The sequence below is a fragment of the Cydia strobilella genome, chromosome 15 (assembly GCF_947568885.1).
Source record: "Cydia strobilella chromosome 15, ilCydStro3.1, whole genome shotgun sequence".
NCBI lineage: Eukaryota > Metazoa > Arthropoda > Insecta > Lepidoptera > Tortricidae > Cydia > Cydia strobilella.
In genome coordinates, this window is record NC_086055.1 from 11,031,484 (window position 1) to 11,055,000 (window position 23,517).

Genomic DNA, 23,517 nt, shown 5'->3' on the forward strand with positions numbered 1-23,517 from the left:
GAAATACATTACTCTTGACTGGCTCAGGCCAAAAATTCATCATTTAATCCCATGTGGGTCAAAACATTTAGAGGAGGTTCCTTCTCTGCATATAATTATAAATGTTTGATACAATGTATCCCACCTGCAAGGGTGCATTGTAAGAAGTTAACTTTAGATTCCCTTAACTTTGCATTGTCTTCAGGAAAGACGTGAACGAGGTAATCAAATTACTATATGTATAAAATGTGTATGACTCACATTGCAACTCATCTACTCAGAGTATCATTCCAAATGAAACAAAGCCATTTTGTTTATCAATCCAGATGAATAACACACGTTAATGATATAAATGTCCTAGATTCCCTAGACAACTTCAGGTTAACAACAGAGCCCTCGCAGGCTCGCACGTTTTTAAGGAATGGGGACAAAGGTAATTTTCTGGAAAACTGATCCAATCCCTTAAGTTAATAAGCTGAAAGAATTTACATACATGTATCAATGGGTTAAAATCCAACAATATAAAAAACGGTCAGTTTGTTTCTAAATATCAAAAGCTAAAAATTACTCAGGAAGCAGTAATAAGGTAATCTCGATGGTTATTACTGTACTAATGCTCATTAATTGGTGTCCGGTGAAATTCTTCCCATATTTATTGTTTTTGGTAACAATATTTTAAAAACAGTATTAGCTTTGTGAGAATGGTACAAATACATGCGCGAATCAGTAAGCTCACTCAGATAACTATTATTTAAATCATCCTAATATAGAGGGTTGATAAGATTTAAAGCTAGGTGCCTGCGCCATAGCCCGGGCGGCAGGTTGAATTGGTGCTCAAATCACGTTTGACACTTTAAGGCACTTCATTTGAAAGCTACATCACTATCTTTCTTTCGTTTCTCTTCAAAAACATAAAAAGAAGAAGGGTGCTTAATGCCAAATGATTGAATGCTGATCATTTTACACGTAAAGGTCATTGACCTTACCTACCTAACCCGCCAGATAATAACATCAGTTAAATCTATAATCTATATATAAATATATCTTGCTCTTTCTTGAGCTTGCACTACGGGTAGTACAAGTAATCCCGAAATAAGGTGCTGTTGTAGACAAAACGCCCTAGCTTTATAGCCGTCTTCCGGGTAGCATGACTGTTATAGGTTGAAATTATGCGAATGCAAATATTTGTTTTGAAACACTACGCAGATCTGTCGTCTATGTACGGGCCAAACCTTGGCTAAACAGAAACGCAAACAGAGTACCTAATGTGTAAAATATCAAACGGCACAAAGAACCAAACGGAAGAGCAATTCTCTGGACAGAGCTTAGATTCAGTTGTTGTAGCTGGTTAACCGAAATTGACGGGGTTTTTATTACCAATAATACAGCACTTGCTTATGACTTTGATCAGATACGGTCACTACGTTTTTAATCTAAAACCAAAGGCCAAGTTAAGTTATATATGTCGTACGCCCTAATATACTAATATTATATACATCTTGCAGGATGTTACATATTTTCACAAATAGTAATGAGAGGAACATCTTACTGTTATTCTTGCGGTAATACAGCTCTCGGATTAATATTATACTTACCATACCGGCTCTAATTATTGCTCGTGTAATAAAATAAAACCTCATAATAGGTTGGTTAGTATGGGCTTAGGCCCTAGAATATTTTGGAATACTCTGTGGAGTTAGACTTTACCAACATAGCGACTATCATAGAAAAGTTTAGTTTTTTACAAAATGTATATACCTATAACAAGGGCATTCACATTAGGAATAGCTGAGGCTCAGCTGCTGAGCACTGTACCTACACAACGGCAGAGAGTTCATGTTGGGTACCTGGCTGAGGTAACTCCTTCAGATGGGCAACAGAAAGTTGTTATAGCCCTACCGAAATTAACTTGTCAACATAATATCATTCACGATCTAACTGTTATTCAAGATTGTACCATAGCTAGAAAATAATGGTAGCTAATGAGTTAATCCTTTAATTGATTGACCGAAAGCCCTGATCACGTTTACACTGTGGTGACAAGTGCACTTTACATGTTAATTACCTGCCTCAAATACTAAGACTTTTAAAAAGAAACAAGTGAGGCTCGGAGGAATGTATTGAAAACTCGTTTTTGGGTGCCTGTAAAATAAATTGTATCCTGCCTTATCATTACTAATGTCTGGTATTATTACATGGGTAAATGACACTTAAAATTTTCAACAATCAAGGTTTATTTTCCTCTTTGCAAGGTAAATACGTTGAATACAATAATAAATATTGAAAAAGAATACAAACACAAATTATGGCCTGAATACATTTGTGGGATGGATGAAATAAAAAATATAAAAATGTTGTCAGAAATAATTTTTAATAAACATACTGATATCTATATACATTCAGTTTCTGACAACCCTCCTTACCCACCTATAAATAATTAGGTGTAGTAAAATATGTCACTTCACACTTAGCCCATTAGTCTATTTAACATTCATCCATGTACCCGGATTGTTAAGTGCACTTGTACTAGTTGTTTCCACCAGTTTCACTTGTGAGTATAAATGAGTCACATAAGTCACATTGGCGTTTTCTGACCACCAGGCGATCACAGACACGTCTCAAATATTAAAATATAGGCTTCAAATAACGGTACAGAAGCTTAATAGCAGCGTTTTACCTTACAATAAAACGCTTATTAAGCGAAATACCTTATTTGAAGCCTATATTTTTAACTTCGCCTGTGGCTACAACACTCAGTTTGCAATAAACCACATCACTTTTATTTTATTATGCCCGTTGAGGGTACTTTTGGCACGCTGCTTTTTATCCTACCATGCAATATGCAAATAGCAACATCTACTGTCTTTACAGTTCAATGCCAGCGCATGCCAGTGCATACCAGTGATACTAGTGTATGTCTTTGTTTTATTACACATCGGAATAATAAATGAACTGCAACCCTTTGGTAAGTGGTATATTGCAACTTCGTTTTATTTAGGTATATTTTGAGACCCAATGAACCAAATCCGCGGCCGCACGCCACGGACGGACGCTGGTGGTGGGGGTTAAAACTGAAATTGGAAACATGCCGGTAGGTGTCAGCACAATCATGAACCGGAACCGCTCGTCACTGACAAACTGCATCGCTCTCTCAAATATTAAAATATAGGCTTCAAATAAGGTATTTCGCTTAATAAGCGTTTTATTGTAAGGTAAAACGCTGCTATTACTATTTGTGAAAATATGTAACATCCTGCAAGATGTATATAATATTAGTATATTAGGGCGTACGACATATATAACTTAACTTGGCCTTTGGTTTTAGATTAAAAACGTAGTGACCGTATCTGATCAAAGTCATGAGCAAGTGCTGTATTATTGGTAATAAAAACCCCGTCAATTTCGGTTAACCAGCTACAACCGAATCTAAGCTCTGTCCAGAGAATTGCTCTTCCGCTTAGTTCTTTGTGCCGTTTGATATTTTACACATTAGGTACTCTGTTTGCGTTTCTGTTTAGCCAAGGTTTGGCCCGTGCATAGACGACAGATCTGCGTAGTGTTTCAAAACAAATATTTGCATTCGCATAATTTCAACCTATAACAGTCATGCTACCCGGAAGACGGCTACAAAGCTAGGGCGTTTTGTCTACAACAGCACCTTATTTCGGGATTACTTGTACTACCCGTAGTGCAAGCTCAAGGACGAGCAAGATATATTTATATATAGATTATAGATTTAACTGATGTTGTTATCTGGCGGGTTAGGTAGGTAAGGTCAATGACATTCGCGTGTAAAATGATCAGCATTCAATCATTTGGCATTAAGCACCCTTCTTCTTTTTATGTTTTTGAAGAGAAACGAAAGAAAGATAGTGATGTAGCTTTCAAATGAAGTGTCTTAAAGTGTCAAACGTGATTTGAGCACTAATTCAACCTGCCGCCTGGGCTATGGCGCAGGCACCTAGCTTTAAATCTTATCAACCCTCTATATTAGGATGATTTAAATAATAGTTATCTGAGTGAGCTTACTGATTCGCGCATGTATTTGTACCATTCTCACAAAGCTAATACTGTTTTTTTAAATATTGTTACCAAAAACATTAAATATTAGAAGAATTTCACCGGACACCAATTAATGAGCATTAGTACAGTAATAACCATCGAGATTACCTTATTACTGCTTCCTGAGTAATTTTTAGCTTTTGATATTTAGAAACAAACTGACCGTTTTTTATATTGTTGGATTTTAACCCATTGATACATGTATGTAAATTCTTTCAGCTTATTAACTTAAGGGATTGGATCAGTTTTCCAGAAAATGACCTTTGTCCCCATTCCTTAAAAACGTGCGAGCCTGCGAGGGCTCTGTTGTTAACCTGAAGTTGTCTAGGGAATCTAGGACATTTATAACATTAACGTGTGTTATTCATCTGGATTGATAAACAAAATGGCTTTGTTTCATTTGGACTGATACTCTGAGTAGATGAGTTGCAATGTGAGAGTCATACACGTTTTATACATATAGTAATTTGATTACCTCGTTCACGTCTTTCCTGAAGACAATGCAAAGTTAAGGGAATCTAAAGTTAACTTCTTACAATGCACCCTTGCAGGTGGGATACATTGTATCAAACATTTATAATTATATGCAGAGAAGGAACCTTTCTCTTAATGTTTTGACCCACATGGGATTAAATGATGAATTTTTGGCCTGAGCCAGTCAAAAGTAATGTATTTCTACCTTTTAATGAATGAATAAACTGAAAATGAATGAAAAAATTAACAACTTTATTTCAGGCACTAGTGGCCCATTAACTTGCAATCGCAATGACTTGCATCATATGTGGCGCCGGGGCGGCCCGCTGGTTATGGCAAACAAAATTAAATTTTAAAATTTTTGTTCAACGATTAGTATCATGAACTTTATAAAATCGTGACCTTGGCCCTGGCATAGGAATTACACAATTATTTGCTTGATTGAATGAACCCCGTCTGAACCCACTTCTAACCTAATAGATTGGTTTGTTAAAAACGGGGTTCATGGTGCTTATGGTGATTTCTAATCTTACTGCCCTAAAAGCCAGTTAACCCACTCAATGCCAGAGCGAACTACGCGTTGCTAGCGTAGTAATAACACGAGAAAAACAGTATGTAGCGAAAAGCGTCTACGAAAGGGAACCCGCCTAGCGGGTCGCTGGCAGTGAGTGTGTTACTTATTTTATCTTTTTAGGGTCTTATAATATTAAGACTTAGGGTCTCCCCGGGAGAATTTAATGTTTATTAGTGAGGTGTGTTTTTGCAGCAAAACGAAAGTGTAAATAATTTCTCAAATGCCTTGCGTAGGCAGAGATTTACATGGAGGTGAATCATTTTTACACATTGAAAAACATGTTAAATAGATACTTGTATCATAATTGCTTTGTAGTAGCAATATTTGGTTAATAAACTCCTGAACTAATTGCTACGCGCTTGCACAGCAGGCTAATGTATATTGCACGCCTTGCGCAGGCATGTTGTATGATATTAATATACTTAGCTTAAACAGTTTTAGTGTAACTGTAACTACTAAAAACCCAGTAACAACAGTTCCAGAACAATGTCCAACTATTAGCTTTTCGCCCAATGACTAATCATTTTTACACGCCTTACGCAGGCGGTAATAAAAGGTCTTGGCGTTTGGAGCCCTGTTGATTGTATTATACCAGTGTTATAGTATTTAGCTTCATCTACTAGCTTTTCATGATAATGAAACTCGCACGCCTTGCGCAGGCGACGGGTCTTCAGCTGGCTAAATAATAATGCAGGCGGGAAATTTTAAGTATGTTATTTGAATTCTAAAGCATAGCACAGCATAGCTTATCAGCACATATTTTAATAAACTTTCCGGCAATACCCGCTCGCGCAGTGGGTAATTGCTGTAGTATTTAGGGCTTGGCGGATATCCATTATATAAGTTACGTTATGGTGGTAAATTTCTTCACACCTTTCGCAGGTGGGAAATCTTAGAAAATCTTAGAGTATGCTAAGTCAACATAATGCACCATTGTACTACTCTGCTTATGCAGCAGGAATGTATGCCTTGTGCAGGCAGCGGCTCCGTAACCACCAGACCTCCCAGCCTCAATTACGTTACTCAGTTTTTTCACAAGAGTTATTTTTATAGCAAAGGGTAAAATAGTGCCCCTCCTGTATGCTGTTATACATATACATATATATATACGAAATCAAAATTTTGTATGTATAAAAATACTTATTAACCAAAATTCATAACAACACAAACTGGATAGAGATACCTCAGTTTTACATACAAGAGTTTCACTTTCCAATCCCTTGCTTGAACTAGCAGGCAGCTTTTAACAGCTAAGTATTTATTGTTAGGTACAAAACCCTTAATTGAAAATAAAATTCAAAGGTGCTGACGTTACCGTCACTACCGTGCAACCAAAGTTGGCAATACTTAAGAGAAAACACAAAGATCGAAAAGGGAGGTTTTCGATGTAGATTTGTTAGTTAACTTCCGCTCTTCAGAGCGGAAATAGAAGCCCAGCGACAGCTGGGCTTCGTCGACTTTAAGGCAGATAGGACCCTAGTTTGGAAGCGACTAGAGTAACAGTTTAATGGTGCCAATACCAAATATGGCATTTCTTTATTTTTGTGATATTTCGATTTCAATGCAAAGGAAAATCATTTTTATTACAGCAGCACAGTACCAGAAAATGTGGAAAAGCACGGAAAATATCAGGTCATAGGTATATCTCACTATCATTAACACTGTAATTACTTTAGCCTTAAAATACTAAATGCAAACACACAGTGATTACTTAGCATAAATTACGACGTCATAGAGCGCGTCTGTTTAAGACCTTTGAAATTAGGCAGTTCTATTTTGAAATTGAAACCGTTATAACCTCCCTTTCGGAGGACACTAAAACGGAGGCCTATAAATTGCCATTTTCACTTTTTCAAGGGCCTGTTCCGTGCCTTAAGACGAATCGATTCACGGTAAACAAAATAATATAAAAGTCGCATACTTACGGCGACCGCTGCGCTGCGCTCGCGATGTGAATCGATCACGTGTCAGCTTCTCTAAACCCGTTAACGAACCCGAGCTGTCCGTCAAATGTTTTAAATTTAAATTATATTAATAATCGAACGGTAACACCGTTTTAAAAAAAATACTTTTAATTAGTACTTACAAAAAATTCTAAGAATTTAAGAATTTCTAAGAATTTTTTGTAGTGAACCGAACGTTCCGACAAACAGAACGCCAATGAAGTATGAACCAAATCCGCGGCCGCACGCCACGGACGGACGCTGGTGGAGGGGGTTAAAACTGAAATTCGAAACATGCCGGTAGGTGTCAGCACAATCATGAACCGGAACCGCTCGTCACTGACAAACTGCATCGCTCTCTCAAATATTAAAATATAGGCTTCAAATAACGGTACAGAAGCTTAATTCGATATTTCTCTTATAATATTGTAACGATAGGGAAGTGTTCTTGGCCCCTTGCTTTTTTTAATTTATATAAATGACATGCCCAAGGCCATTCCCTATCCTATGATCTTGTTTGCCGATGATAGTACCTCTATTATAAAATGCAGTAACCAGACTAACTATGAAAATGACATTAATAATGTAATAACTGACATAATAATTTGGCTTAGTAATAATAATTTAGTAATTAATTTGACAAAAACGAATATTATGCATTTTTACCAGCGAATTAAACCAGAGGATATTAATATTAATTATAATGGAAATATAATAGATACCATAGGAGTGACCAAATTTCTAGGATTATTCATTGACAGCCAACTTACTTGGAAATACCATATAAATGATGTGTGTAAAAAATTAAGTAAGTCAGCATTCGCTCTTCATAAGCTTTCCAAGGTGGTAAATAATGAAGCTTTACTTGTTGCTTATCATGGACTTGTTGCATCGGTACTACGATATGGAGTCATCTTTTGGGGCAATGCAGCTGATAAAGACGCAGTACTTAAAGCCCAAAAAAGGTGTATACGATCTATGTGTGGTTTAAGAATGATGGATAGTGTTATTCCGTACTTTAAATCACTAAATATCCTAACTCTGCCCTGCCTATATATCCTGGAAATTTCTGTCTTTGTAAAATGTAATCCAAACCTTTTTGATAAAATTTCTGACACACGAAAGCTCCCTGTACGATCTCAATATAAAAATGATTTATGCCACAAAGTATGTAAAACAGCCATGATGCGCAAAAGTGTGCTAGGAATGGCACCTCAAATATATAATAAAATTCCGAACACTATAAAAGAATTAAATATTGTACATTTTAAGAAGACTTTAAAATCACTGCTAATCAAGAAATGTTACTATAGCGTACAGCAGTTCTTGAATGATAATAATTTATAGCTCGTTTTTCTATTTTTGTAATTCTTTTGTAGTTTTCTTTGAAATTTTCATTGTTGACATTCTTTAATATTTATTGTTTTAAATTTTATTATTATTGTGAATTATCTTTCTGTTCTTATTTATTATTTTTGTAATTGATTTGATTATTGAAGCATGAATACCTTAGACTAGCGCATGTTTAACTTAGTTTATATAGGTAAACAAATTCGTACGCCTAGCGGCAAAACATAGCGTTCGCAATATGCTCTAACTATAAGACCAATACAATGTACCTATGTTATAACGAATAAATGCATTCTGATTCTGATTCTGAGATATTAAGGAATAAATGGCTTTTTTATTTTTATTATTTTATAGGCCAAAGGTATGGCGCCATGTGTTCGAGCATAATTTTTTTGCCATCTAACGAGGCACGTTTTTCTTAGACTACTTATCTTATACGGAGTTACAGTTCCTTATACCTACCTATATCTTGGCGTATAGTAAAAATTCGAAATAGCCCAGAATATAACACTACGCTGCGATGCACTAACAAGATTTTTGGAAAATGGACTTGTTACCACTTCTTGTCTGTTCACTATCAAGTTACTAAGCTAAAAGATTGCCATGAATTCCTTGCAGGCGTAACTTGCTCCCCCACAACACGTTATTCGTACACATGATGTGTTGCGCCGACTCCGCCAACGACTTCTTCCCGGACGAAGCTTTCGCGTCTGTCTTCAGCAATGACGAATATCTGCAGCATATTGTGCTTATCCCGCCACCGACTTGCACATTTGGTATGTACCTATAATCTAGTTCCTAGTTCTACAGGCCAATTCGAACGTGCACCTGACATCATCAAACATCAAACCGATATTGGAATCATATCAGCTAGCTGTCATTAGCTCGTGATGTGTTAGTGCGAACGAGACGCCCGCCCGCGCGAATGATAGCTAACTGATATGATTCCAATTGTTTTACGTCAGGTGCACATGCATGTTCGAACTAGCCTGTAATTCTAGAGTCGCCCCCCACACTTGCGTTCGCGGCTTCGAGCCGCGTAGTCTGGAGCGGGCTTAGGGCAAATTTCATGCATTTTGGAGTTGAGGGAGTGTGACATGGGATGAAAAATGGCTTCTCCCAACAAATCCTAGAAACTCGTGTAAGAACTGTAGGTTCCATCATAGCCTATCCTGTGGTCCATAGGTATAACAACCGTATTATTATTGATAGTGTGTAGCGTACCTATTGCAGAGCGGTTTTTACAGGCTGAATTAAATGGCGTTTTATATGTAGTGATATAATTGTCGTTAGCGGTGGAGTTACGTCTTATAAGGTGAGATGGGGTAAAGCGAACACATAGAATATATACTTTATGGTATCGTCAGTGTTCATTTTGCCCCTATAAAAATAAACTATGTTCTTCTTCTTACCCCGTAAGATGGGGTAAGAAGAAGAGAGAGAGTTTAGTTATATTGTTCCATATGTATGGTACCCTTGCTCTTCCCTTGTCATCAATCTCGTTATTTATGTTCTACATGTATCCTAAAGGAACCCGGTTTGCTTGTGCCAACCTAATCCTGAGACGGGCACAAACATTTTATTTTAATACGAGTAGTGTCACCAAATGGATGCCAGAAGAGGGGCGCGGACCCGGCAGGCCCAGACGGAGATGGCGGGACGACCTAGACACCTTTCTCAACAACTAGGCACTATATCGGGAGTCGTGGAAGACAAGGGGAAAGGCCTTTGCCCAGCAGTGGGACACCATAATGGGCTAGTAAAAAAAAAAAAAAGAGGTGTCAATTTTTTAAACAGAAGAAGGGGTGATTTGGGGAAAACTTAATTTTAAGGTTTTGTTGAGTGTTAATTTACATGAGTTTTATTGTAGGTAAGGTAATGTGATTAATTTAATGTGTGTTGGGGTACACTAAAATCCTGCTATAATTTTCAGACATGCTTTCTAGATACAAACCATTCCGCAAGCATGTAGTAAAGAGAATACCCGCGAAGCGCGAAGACGATGACGCGGGATTCTACATGTACTTGGCGCATCGCGATGACTTCTATCCGGACCTCATCGTTCGTGTTGCTGTGTACGTTATATTCATAACTTAGAAAAAAAGACCATATACTCAAACGTGAGTCGTATTTATACAGATTTACGGTTCTAATTGTCTTTTCTGCTCGCAAAAGTTTGCGACATAGTGCCTACATTTTGATACAGGGCAAAACTACATCGGGGGTGGTTTAGGTATCGGAGGTGGCACACTTAATGTTTTTCCGCAAGTTTTTTTACTAAGTAGGTAAGCAAGGCCCGATTTACACTACTTGCGTTTAGTAGCAAATGTATAAACGCGCACCTAACACATCAATATGTAAATCGGGCTTAACTCGCTTGGGAAAGAATGCCTGTCTTATCTTATATTGGGACTTTGCATTTCATTGCAATTTTCAAGTAAATCCCGTTATACAGATCCAAATATCTTTTTATTATTTTAAATAAAATCAGGGAAGAAGATAACGACGACATAGTGGAGATCCTGGACAAACTGCATCCAAGCATGAAGAAGCTATACGGGGACTTCTACGTGAGCGAGATCATCGGTCGCCACCCGGAGAGCCCAAGGAAAATCGTCGTAGCACAGGTATGCATAGTTTGGCCCAGGACTGTCATATTACGCTAGTACTAGCACCCAAAAGAAAGGGATGAGTAGGTATAGTTTTCCTGGTTCTTATTGACTGACAAGTTGTCTTTGCCAGACTATGTCTGAAGAGCTGTACAGTGTACATAACTCGCGCAATCTTTAAACCTCTCTATTGAAAAGTAGAGATTTTGCAGATGTGGCTTTGTTTTACCAAGGGTACGATATCTGCGCTAGTACACAAAAACGCAGTCGCTTTTTTGTCGCCAAAAGCGTAGTCGCTTTGTGTCATAGCTTGAGGTCGTTTATGTATAAAAGATGAGAAATAACCTCTCTCTGGCAACATTAAGCCCTAAGTCTGAGTAGAGTACCTAACTTAGCGGAGCACAACCACAGGGGACTCGGATTGTCACCCTGAAATATTGATCACTCGATCTGTTTGAATCTTGGCGTGCCGATTATTCGTCCTTGCATCCTAGTTGACTAATTGCTGTGGTGTGGTGGTGTGGCCTCAAAGAAGCGCCTAAGAGGGATTTCAAAGCTGATTCAATTTTATACAGCTTCCTCCCTAACTATTTAAGAGTAAGGCACTAATGAATAAATCTCATTTTAGTCAATCCGGGCAGCTGCCAGGGTTTCCTGCTTCCGCAGAATATAATTAGTTTTGCGAGTCAGTTTAGGGCGTACGCTAGCTGGCGCAGTTGACCGGAGCGGGTGAGCGGGTTAACGAAAAATAGTATGAACAACCCTAACTGACACGGCAAGTGTACAATGGCACCTACGTGCGTGCGCCCGCTCCGTGCACCCACCCACGCTAGCGGACGCCCGCCCTTAGATTGTATTGATGAAAGTCAAAGTTACAGAGGTCCCGCCATAAAAATCCCTTAAGCAGTTATTTCTAGCAAAGATAGATATAACTCCGTAATAGATGGATACAGTCTAAGGAAAAAACGTGCCTCGAAAATCACGAAAATTTGATTCTCGATCAGATGGCGCTACTTGTTTTGGCCTACTCTCGTATAGAGGGCGTTGACTGTTTCGTTTGTTATTTATAATTTTAACGCATACCAGTGAAATAACATGGGTCAACATTATATAAAAATAATTAATGCAAATAAAAAAAATATTTATCCATATTTAAATACATTTTAATGTATTTTTATAAATCTTCATTTTTAGTTTTAAAGTATGTCGATAGATGGCAGTGAATTTAGTGGTTACAAAATTTACTATGACAGTACCGCTCTATCTTATTATATCCTCATTGTTTCTAGCAAGACGACGAGGCTGTCGGAGTGATGTGTCTCAACGCACTTATCGACTACCAAACTCTGTCGAAGACGTATGATCTTGCTCCATACTTCGGTCTGAGGAAGGCGACAGGGCAAGAGAAAGAAGAGCTGTGGAAAGCTAATTCTTCGTTTTTCGCTTTCGGGTTAGAGGCATTTTGTACCTACCTCATCATCCATCATCATTTTAGCCTTCAGTCGCCTACTGTTGAGCATAGGCCTCTCTTTGTGTACGCCACTTATCCCGGTCCTGGGCTTGCCTCATCCAAAAGTGCCCCGCGATTTTTCGAACGGCATCTACCAACGATCCAACGGACGCCAGGCGCTTCTTTCACCTCACTCACTTTGTACCTACCTAACCGTATTTAACTATTCTTACGTAAAATTTATTTCAATGCCTCATTTGTCCCTGCATTGCCTAAAACAGCTTATCGTAGATTAAATGTTACTTGTTGAGATTTTTGCCTATGGAAAGCATTAGCCACAATTAATTATATTCATTATTTTTACGTTAGTAAATAACATACAAGTAAACACACCATAGCACTATTGTATTGTATTAACTAAATGAAATTAAATGAAATAGTTATTTGTTATACAAGGGTGCAAAGTTGTATTTTACCTGCGAGTGTGGAATTAAAACACGAGTAAGCGAAAGCTTCGCTCGTGGTTCAACTATAGAATCCTGAGCGTAGCGAGTGTTTTAACACACGAGAAGTAAAATACACTTGCACCCGTGTATAACACAAAACTTTTCCCCTCACTATAGCGAGGAAAGTGCAACATCCACAGGCGTTAGATCATCTTCATCACTGGATTTTTTTTTACGATAATACGATATTATAACAGAAAACTCTGGAAGTTGTGTATTTTTACGTGTCGGAGTCGAAGAGAAAATTTTTCAAACATCAACATCAAACATTTATTCAGCAAATAGGCCACAGGGGCACTTTTACATGTCAATTTATACAAACAATAAAATTAACCCAAAATAACTTTGTTGACAATGTTGACATTTCTGACGATGCGTTTTGAAATTATATTTCTCAAGCTTCATTCTTCAGATATAAAAACCAGGTAGTCCTTTAACCTACTAGGCAACTCATCGCATGTTTAAAGTGGGTAGCAAAAACTTTAACTCAAACAGGTCTATCCCTACTTTTCCCCCTAGTCTTCATGGGGCGCGCGGCTTGCCGCCATTGCTCATTCTTTATTCTTGCGAGGCAACGAACGCACGTAAAATCATAATTTTGTTTCAAAGTTAGTGCAGTCATTATACGATTTATACGAGAATACGACACGTAAGCTGTGGGATTATTCGTCTCGTATTCGTTGTGCAATATATTTGTTATTAAAATTGTTCATCATCCTGGAGGTTAGTCGAGAACTAACACGAAGGAATAAATCATCCTGGGGGTTGGTCGAGAATCAACACGAAGGAATAAATCATCCTGGGGGTTGGTCGTGAACCAACACGAAGGAAAAAATTATCTTGGGGGTTGGTCGTGAACCAACACGATGGAAAGTCTGTTCGTACTTCGAACACCGATTGCGCCCGGGGTTTGGTCGTGAACCAACCAAAGTTTTAATTTAGATCGGACAGCGCGCAACGAAACAAAGGGCCCTAAATAATCATATTGTGTTGTGTTAAAGAGACGAGGGAGGCTTTCTTTTTATTTGGTTTTAGATGGCCCAACAGAAGAAACTTAAGCAAAATTGCCGAGTGATAATAGATTCTTCAGATCCTGAAGAAAAATCAGATACTTACTTAAGTGTAACTGTTTTAACTATTTTTGTAAATAACTTACACTTTGTGATCAAATACCTTGCACTTACTTAGTACCGCGCGGGCCGTGAGTCCAAGACTGGTAACTATAAACCTGGGGGGCGGCCTAGAGTCGTCACGAAGATAGAACTTGCTTGGGGTTGGCCGTGAGTCAACACGATAGCAATGCATAACACAATTTAATAAATCTATAGCGGTTCTCGATCAAAACCACGCACATTTTAAAACACCAAGTTCAAGTTTTTCTATGTGCAATAAAGAATTATCTTTTAAGTTCAAGTTCAAATATACTTTATTCATGTATAGGCCTATCTATGTAATCTAAAACCTTACGGGTTTTATTTTGAAAAACATTCGAAGACTACCCTCGAATTAAAAATATTTCTTTTAAATTTTTTCACCAGCGCTCCGCGGTTCATTTTTGATTTGTGCGTGTCAGAGACACGTCGGTCTAGCTGCCGAAACGTTCGGCACAAGACTACATTGCCTTTTAAAATAAATCCTTACATATAAAATATATTTGGATTTTTAATATCCAATTATATGTGACAATAAATTTTACTCACACCTAACCCATAGTACGGTACTTTTATCCGCCCAGAGGTTGAATTTGAATAAACACGAGACTACCTCGTAAATTTATAATTGAAACAATACAATAGTACCTATATTGTTTTTATATTACCCACATAAGTATAACTTGTCTCTAAAATTGGGAATTGCTAAATAGGTGTACCTACATCACGTCACGTGATGTGAATCTGATCGAAATTCCTAAACTTAAGCTGGATAAAATCTCTTTTACCACAAATGAAATGGAATAAACTAAGTGGTAATACCCTGCACAATGCATATATTTTGGTGACGATTTTTGAATGTTTATATATGCATATAACCATACAAATTATTGGGATACGTACGCTAATATTGTTATGGGATATATAAAAATATAAATATATTTATAATACCGTGATCGCTTAAAGGCATAGGCGATGTCAGTATCTAAGTACCTTGTGTCTGTTTAAAAATATGATTTTACCTTTTTAAGTGATATTGAATAATTAAATAATTTGAATCATCCAATTGTAACAAAGACACCTAACTGAATTGAATTACAGGAAAATGGGTTTATTCATCATTATCTATCTAATAAACCCAATGAAACAATTTGTGAGTACTGAATATGAAAGAAAGAAAGAAAGAAAATAACTTTATTTTGCATGAAATATGGTACAAAAGGTGGTCAGACAATATTATACATAAGTAACACATATTTCACCAGCATCTGGCATGCAAAAAACTAAACTTACAACGAAAGCTAAGAAACAAACGCAAACACGTTTTACGCTTATTTCTTCATAAATACAAGTTCATGCCGAAGCCTGACAAAGTGACCATTAGAGTACCATCTAACTGAGTTAATGATAAAGCGGTTTCGGTACAATTTGGCTAAATACACACACGAATATATTTGTTCGCATCTCTCACAGATATTTAATATTTATTTTTATGGTCGTAAATAATGGGTAACTAGGTAAATACCTATTAACCTGTATCAAAACTACAAAACGATTACCTTCCGATTATCTTTTAAAGGATTTTAATTTTATTAATAAATGATTGTATTGCATTGTATTGATCACCCTCAGATTATGCACATAAAAATATAAATACATAATTAAGAAGCTAATAGAAACCGTAAAACATCAATAAATGACTAATGCACCTATGGTTCAACTCTCATGTGTCGGTCGCGATACTCTTTCAGCCATCATCAATACGATGTTACCATGCAATACGTTTTTGCCAAGTTTAAAATATATGTGCCTTGATATTATAAGTTTAGTAACTGTAGTTGGTGGGGACCCACCACTTGCAATACCGCTATGTCATTAATATAGCACATTCATGACATAAGTCATGGATTAAAATATTAAGATGAATCCACTTAATATAATATTTGTTTTCTGAACTTAACAATACAACCATAGTAGCAATACAGCAAAGGCAATTTTTATTATTATTCCGGCTTTAATGTTTACATTTTAAAAATATACAACATTACGTCGCACAGTCTTTCGTTCCTTGCAGAGCGAATACTTGAATGGAGGGCATAAGTTTTTAGATTTGATGCTTAATATCTGAATTTCTGTGGATTGATATTCATTTCATTTCATTGATTGCGTGGTTGATTGCTGTGCTTGTCCCGTTCGCGTTGCGAGAATAGAAGCCGCTACACCATTATTTGTGAAAATATGGTCAATCGCGCCTTGCGGTCAATAATAGTAATTTAAATAAAATAAAAAAGGTTCATATCATTTATATATTCTATTTAAAGGTACTCGTCACATGCAGCTATTTATAAATATATACTAAATTAATTCCTAATGATGTTTGTTAAACGCTGATTTTACCTACTCAGGTTTAACTGGATATTATTATGCATTTTAATAGCTCGAATATATGTACATTAGGTACGTACATATAATTAAATGATAAATAAATATTCTGTTACCATTAATGGACCTTGGACCATTCATTATATGTAATATGAGCGCAATAATAAACATTTGAGTTTGAGTAAATTACAATCTTATTTGAAAGATTACTTCGAAAGCTGAGTAGACTGCTAGTCTTATAAATTATTTTTGTTTAGAATACCTTTGGTGATGCCACACATATGACATGCTTTATGCTTAATAACTGAACAGAAAGCATAATTTATGCACGTTCATATACTTTTTAGATTTCAGGAACGTGGTGGATTTTTTAATTTGATAAAAATCAAAATATAAACGACGTTAGACATGTTTCGAGCAAATACATGTTTTTTTGTTAAGTTGAAGCTCTCGAAAACGCGCTAGGCCGCGTGAGTCTTTGTCCATTGCACGTCGGGTCACTATTCGTTGATCAGGAGCTGCTGTAAGCCGATTTGCGCGTGCACGCGCCTAATAACTGAATTTTCTCATTGTCGTCGTCTGCTCAGAGATCATCGTAAACAGGATGAGTCGGCGTGAGACAGACATCACACGGCCTACGCGTCATAAGCGTCAAGACGCGGGGAAAGACATCACAGCCACAGCGTATCCCACCCTGTCTGGAGGTAACGCTGGGTTGTGTCGTTAGCCTAAATTACGTCTTATCTTCGTAGATAATTACACTTAGACGAGCCTGAATCTTGTCATCAATAGTGTACTGTTCTGAGCGTTCAAAAATTCCGTATCGCGGACAAGCACTGCCAGTGAATTTTAATTTCACAAAAGGACATATGTCTTATGAGTTTACTCGTATTAAACTTTTTCAAATCGAATTAAACTTAATGCAAAGTTGACCACTAATTGTATGGAATCTTAGTCAACTAGGTTTTATGAAGAACAAATTAGATTTTGTTTAAATATCCTAATACGTGAAAGTATATATATATATATATATATATATATACAACCTGGCTATACCTAATATATGTATACCTTTTTGAACCTGCATTGCTAAACTTTCCCGTGCTTCTTAACAATGCCTTATAACTCAATTGGAACAGTAAACTTGTGTATAACATACACATATGTACATGGTAGATAATTATTCATACAAATATGTTTTCAGAAATAAATATGCTATGATAATATTGATAATGGGAAAGAATGCAGCAAAACTTTCAACTCTTAACATCTACCTGGTTTTTATATCTGAAGAATGAAGCTTGAGAAATATAATACATGATCAAACGAACTTCAAAGTGAAGTTCGATCAGTATTATATGAGTAAGCTTCATTCGAAGATATAACTACCCTCCCTCCCCTATACCCGGAAAGAAAGTTTTGCTTTAGAAAGTAAAGTCTCTAAAAATAATGAGCAATGGCGGCAAGCCGCGCGCCCCATGAAGACTAGGGGGAAAAGTAGGGATAGACCTGTTTGAGTTAAAGTTTTTGCTACCCACTTTAAACATGCGATGAGTTGCCTAGTAGGTTAAAGGACTACCTGGTTTTTATATCTTCGAATGAAGCTTACTCATATAATACTGATCGAACTTCACTTTGAAGTTCGTTTGATCATGTATTGCATCGACTCAACTTGTGCGTTTAGAATTACATTCAACATCATATAAAAAAACAAATGTTTCTTATGGAATTTAAGGTTTATGACTTAAAATCATTAAATAAAGCTAATTTCGTATTTTTTATTAAATGCTCAAACCATTTATTTAATGATAATTAATATCGAGCGAACCATTATTATGAGCGTTTTACGTTTTGTTATTGTCAAAAGCTACTTAAACACGCTCCTTCCAAGGTCAAATTACTTTCCCCACTAGTGGATAAAATGCGTTTTTCCCCGCTTGTTTTAAAGGATAAAAGACGGCTTTCCGAGCTAGTGAGGGGAAATAGTTATTTGTTATACAAGGGTGCAAAGTTGTATTTTACCCGCGAGTGTGGAATTGAAACACGAGTAAGCGAAAGGATTCTATAGTTGAACCACGAGCGAAGCGAGTGGTTCTAAAATAGAATCCTGAGCGTAGCGAGTGTTTCAACACACGAGAAGTAAAATACATTTGCACCCGTGTGTAACACAAAACTTTTCCCCTCACTATAGCGAGGAAAGTGCAACATCCACAGACGTTCGATAATCTTCATCACTGGAATCACTCATTTTTTTACGATAATACGATATTATAACAGAAAACCCTGGAAGTTGTGTATTTTTACGTGTCGGAGTAGGTGAGTTTTTTTTTAACAAAGTTGACATTTCTGACGAAGCGTTTTGAAATTGCATCGATTTAACTTGTGCGTTCAGAATTACATTCAACATCATTTAAAAAAACAAATGTTTCTTATGGAATTTAAGGTTTATGCCTTAAAATCATTAAATAAAGCTAAATTTGGTATTTTTTATTAAATGCTCAAACTATTTATTTATGATAATTAATATCGAACGAACCATTATCATGAGCGTTTTACGTTTTGTTATCTGTCAAAAGCTACTCAAACACTCTCCATCCAAGGTCAAATTACTTTCCCCACTAGTGGATAAAATGCGTTTTTCCCCGCTTGTTTTAAAGGATAAAAGACGGCTTTCCGAGCTAGTGAGGGGAAAAATGCTTTATTGCCATAAAAAAGTAGGTTCAAAGTATAAACTAACCTTATTTAAAATAACCAACTAACTAACTATTTTAATAATAAGATCTGATTTCAACTCATCTCTTATATTTTCCGCAGAGAACCTATATTGCTTGGAAAACGTAATCCTTTCGATAGTGTCGCTGACTTGATTGACATAAACGAGGTAAGATATCTGAGCAAAACAAAACAGAATATGCTGAACCACAAACCTTCGTTTTTTACAGTAACCCTGTTTTGTAGATCCCACGCAAAACATCAAAAGCCAGGCCACGAAAAACTTCAAGCCATGTTTTCTTCAAAAAGAACGCAGCTATGAGGCGCAGCATGGATCAGTTGTTCTTCAACAAACATTCTGATGATTACAGCGATAAGGTGATTATACTTATTATTAAACGAATTCACATATGTCCTTTTCCAACTATCGCCTCCTGTATCCGTTCCTGCGCTGTACCTAGGTACCTACGTTCCAGAAGTACCTTTACTGAGTGACTCGATAGTTTGCCAGACTAGCTATAGTATTTTATAAAATCGTGATTACTAGAGAGCTCTTCAGTCGAGTACCGTGTTTAGGCAACGAAGCTTGTATACATTACTTTTTCTACGAGTCATCTAAAATAATATTACTTTTTTACTAGAAAACCTAAATAATGAAAATTGGTAAGTATCTCAGTAGACAAAAATAGTCGCGCGTTTATGTCTATTCTATGGGAGCGCGGTGGCACGTGATTGGTCAAATTCTTTTATAATTGACTACAGAGTATCGAAATGAATATAATAGTTGAGTTGGGAGTCCATACATGAAAAGTACGCAATTATAGTTTGGTATACGAAATCTTAATTCAACCATTACCTACAGTCGACGAGTAGACAATATATTTTTCGCTGCAGTTTTGCATCAATTCAAAGATTCGTTGATGAAAAAAGTATACGTTATAATAATGTGGAAAGTATAAGATTTATCGTGCTATGATTTTGCCAACGAATGTAGGTGGCGCTGTAGGTCTTTTCAAAAGTTGACGTTTGATTGTTCAGTTACAGTCCGTTAACTCATGGTTAACTTTCAGAATGACCTTCGGATTTTAGAAAAATACATCGGGTATCGGCGATAACACGCGAAGGTGATACTGCTGTTCTGCTTTCTTATTAACTCACATTATGCTTAATATTCGGTTGATGACTATATTGCGATTTGACTTTTTGTCATAATCTAAATAAAATAGAATCAGAATTTAAAATTCGAAAACAAATTTGAAATTATACAGAGTTGATAATACCATTAATACCATTCACATATTTCAATTCATATGGTAAAATTATACAATTGGAAAATTGTGATATTATTGTTATGGTGGTTATAACTACTCTTATATAGTTTAAGGCTAAAAAGACGACTGCACTCTTTGGGTGTTGGATTGCAACATTTGCAACTAAATCCAAAGAGTATATAACCACTACGCTAAATCAGTAAGAGACTGTCATTTTCTATTACGCGATTACGTCCGATTTTACCCGAAAAACTAATGTCATTCTGAGAGTTCTTCTTCTTCTTCTTCTTTTAAAATTATGGCTTCAGCCCAGTGGGACTATTTCGCCAGTATCAAGGTATTGAGAGGTTTACACACGACAAAAATTGTACGGTTGTACAAGACAGTGTACGGTGATTTGTTAGCTCTTGTAAATCGATAGCTAGACTTTACAAGAAGCACGTGGACTACCGGCCGTTGACTCCAAGATGGTGGTTAAACGCGCTTCAAAATTAATTCTCCATTCACTGCACACTACCACATTAGTTTACTGTATAATAAGCTATCGATATTACATTCTGAGAGTTAACGGACTGTACTCAAAAGCACATGGCACTGTACAGTGACATCTTCCTTAGCAGTCAAATTCTGTAAACGATTTTTTGTTAGACAATTTTAACAGTGAATGAATATTTGCTTGCATTATGATGTCTAATCTTAGGTGTACATTCCATCTCCATCACCTTCTATGGCCACGAAAATGTCTCTCCGCCCAAGCGTAATACTGGAAGAAGACCCATTCGACTACGACATAGTCAACATTGATTCCAGTCTACTAGCGGTACCGGAAGTTCCGCTTCCGCTGCGCAAGTTTTCGTCTTCCCTGTGGCTGGAAGAGTGCGTACTATTTGTTATATTCTTCGTGTATAATTTATTACTGTAACTTTTATTTTTACACGCTTTTAGCTTTTACCTGCACGCTTTCTAACTAAAAATAATGCATATCATTATGAAAAAAAAACGCATTTTTTTTCAAATGCTGAATGTATTCACTTTCAGACAGGACTCAAACGCGCAAATAAAACGATACAAAACAAGAAAACGATCGACATTAATCAGCTCCAAAAGGCTAAAAAGTAAATGCTTACCTTAAACTTCTTCAAATCCTCAACAATTACTATTAGTAAATTAGATCTGTAATCATATGTTGTGAAATAAATAAATCTAATCTAGTCTTAGAAATGACTTCTAGCTTAATACCTATTTCAGATTTGTTTTTTCAGAACAAAGAAAATTGTTGTTAAAGGCCATGCAGGCTAATAATGCCGAAATTGACGATTCGGAGTATCACGGAGAGCCCAACGCGTTTAGCATTGAGCTGTATGGTCTGCGAGACGATATTGACGAAAGGTCAGCCTTTTTTTGTGCTAAAACTTTTCAGTGTAGGCAAGGTAAGTAAAATAATAATAATAGTTTAATTTATTTAACCTAACAACAATTTAATGCAATTAATTTTTAACAAATTACATCATCTATATGACCTGCGTCTCGTCCCTGGTACTCCTACAATCGGCTGTGTGAACTTTGGAAAACTCGCTGACACTTGCTGCGGGGGTTTTGTTTTAATTATGTTATTTTCATCAGCTTATTAAAGTACGGTACACTCGACTTTTTAGATATCCCCACAGAAAAAAATCGAAAGGTGAAGGTCTGGGCTTTTTGGAGAGTAAAAGGATGTTTGCGAGAAATCAATTTGTTGGGAAACATTTTTTTGACTGCCCGCAAACTTATGTTCAACTTATGGTATGGCGCTCCATCTTGTTGCATCCATGGCCTGCTGCTGTATCCTTCAAATTCATGCAACCGTGGAACCGAAACTCTCACGTCATCTTCACGTATTCCACTGAATTTGCAGTAACGTCATTTCCTTGATTACTTTCAACTTGGGCCCAGACCTTACATCTTGTGATTTTTTCTGTGGGGATGTGAAGAGTCAAGTGTACCTTAGTAAACTGATGACAATAACACAATTAAAACAAAACATTGACGATGAGATAGCCACGATCCCCCGCAGCATGTGTCAGCATGTTTTTTAAAGTTTTAGTAGGTAGTCGATTTCGAGTGTCAACGACGAGAGGGATATGATGTAATTCGATCCATCTGCATTAAATATGCATCTACAAAAAACATTGCGTCAAATTGTTGTTAGAAAGCATAAATGTATAGTTTTATTTCTGTCAATGTTTCAAAAGTGCAAAACTTTTTGGCCCACCCTGTATATTTCCTACTAAAAAAGATAGTTTTTAGTACGTAAGAAAGAAAGAAGAGCAGTTGTGTGTTGCCAGTTCTTCCTAATCCAAGTCATACTAGTATCCAAGACACAAAACCATTATATTCCTCATGGCAATGGCATGACAAGTCAGAATTATGGTACACTCGGCACAGTCTAACAAGGAGGTATTTACGGTCTAAACTACTCTAACAAAAAATAATACCAATTGTAAATTCCAGAAAAGGCTACGATTTGCTGCAGGCAGCGTTTGAATTGATGAAAGACCACGACTACTGCTTGCTCCGAATGCCTTGTACTAGTTCGTCAATGTTTTTGCTGAGACATTTTTGTGTAAGAAGCCTGTAATGACGTACCTAAATAAAATTTAGAGCCTGATTGATAAACTCTGATAAATTCAGATCAAATGTTGACCGATTTCCTGGTCCTTAAACCAGATCTAATAAAACAAATCTTGTTCAAAACCATCCCTACCAATGGATTTAAATTTATCGGGCCCTGAATTCTGATCTCTGCGGAAATGATCTGTGGTATGCGGTGGCGGTAGCCTGCTAGACCATATTTGTTACTAAACAGTGTCTTAACTTTCAGTTTGTGCCCTGTAAAGACAAACTTTGCAGTGATTTTGCACTGTATATCGCCCACAGGAGCTCTGTATTGGGGTTAGTATCTTCATATATCATTTATTTGGCGGAATTATTAAATCTCAAATATACAATTTGAGATGATATTTTTGGGGGAAAGTAAGTACTTATTTATACTTTTTTGACGTAAGTAATGGAATT

The 23,517-nt window shown here is 36.7% G+C and overlaps 1 protein-coding gene across 1 annotated transcript in view; it reads left to right on the top strand.

Moving 5' to 3' along the window:
• LOC134748049 (cilia- and flagella-associated protein 61-like) overlaps nt 1–23,517 on the top strand; it is a 44,715-nt gene that overhangs the window by 8,193 nt on the left and 13,005 nt on the right. The window contains exons 3-13 of the mRNA XM_063682779.1: nt 9,001–9,158; nt 10,316–10,457; nt 10,874–11,009; nt 12,281–12,441; nt 19,295–19,361; nt 19,439–19,570; nt 21,164–21,339; nt 21,502–21,578; nt 21,726–21,852; nt 22,954–23,065; nt 23,324–23,394. Of these exons, the coding sequence (XP_063538849.1) occupies nt 9,001–9,158; nt 10,316–10,457; nt 10,874–11,009; nt 12,281–12,441; nt 19,295–19,361; nt 19,439–19,570; nt 21,164–21,339; nt 21,502–21,578; nt 21,726–21,852; nt 22,954–23,065; nt 23,324–23,394 (1,359 nt within the window). The remainder of the gene's footprint in view (nt 1–9,000; nt 9,159–10,315; nt 10,458–10,873; nt 11,010–12,280; nt 12,442–19,294; nt 19,362–19,438; nt 19,571–21,163; nt 21,340–21,501; nt 21,579–21,725; nt 21,853–22,953; nt 23,066–23,323; nt 23,395–23,517) is intronic.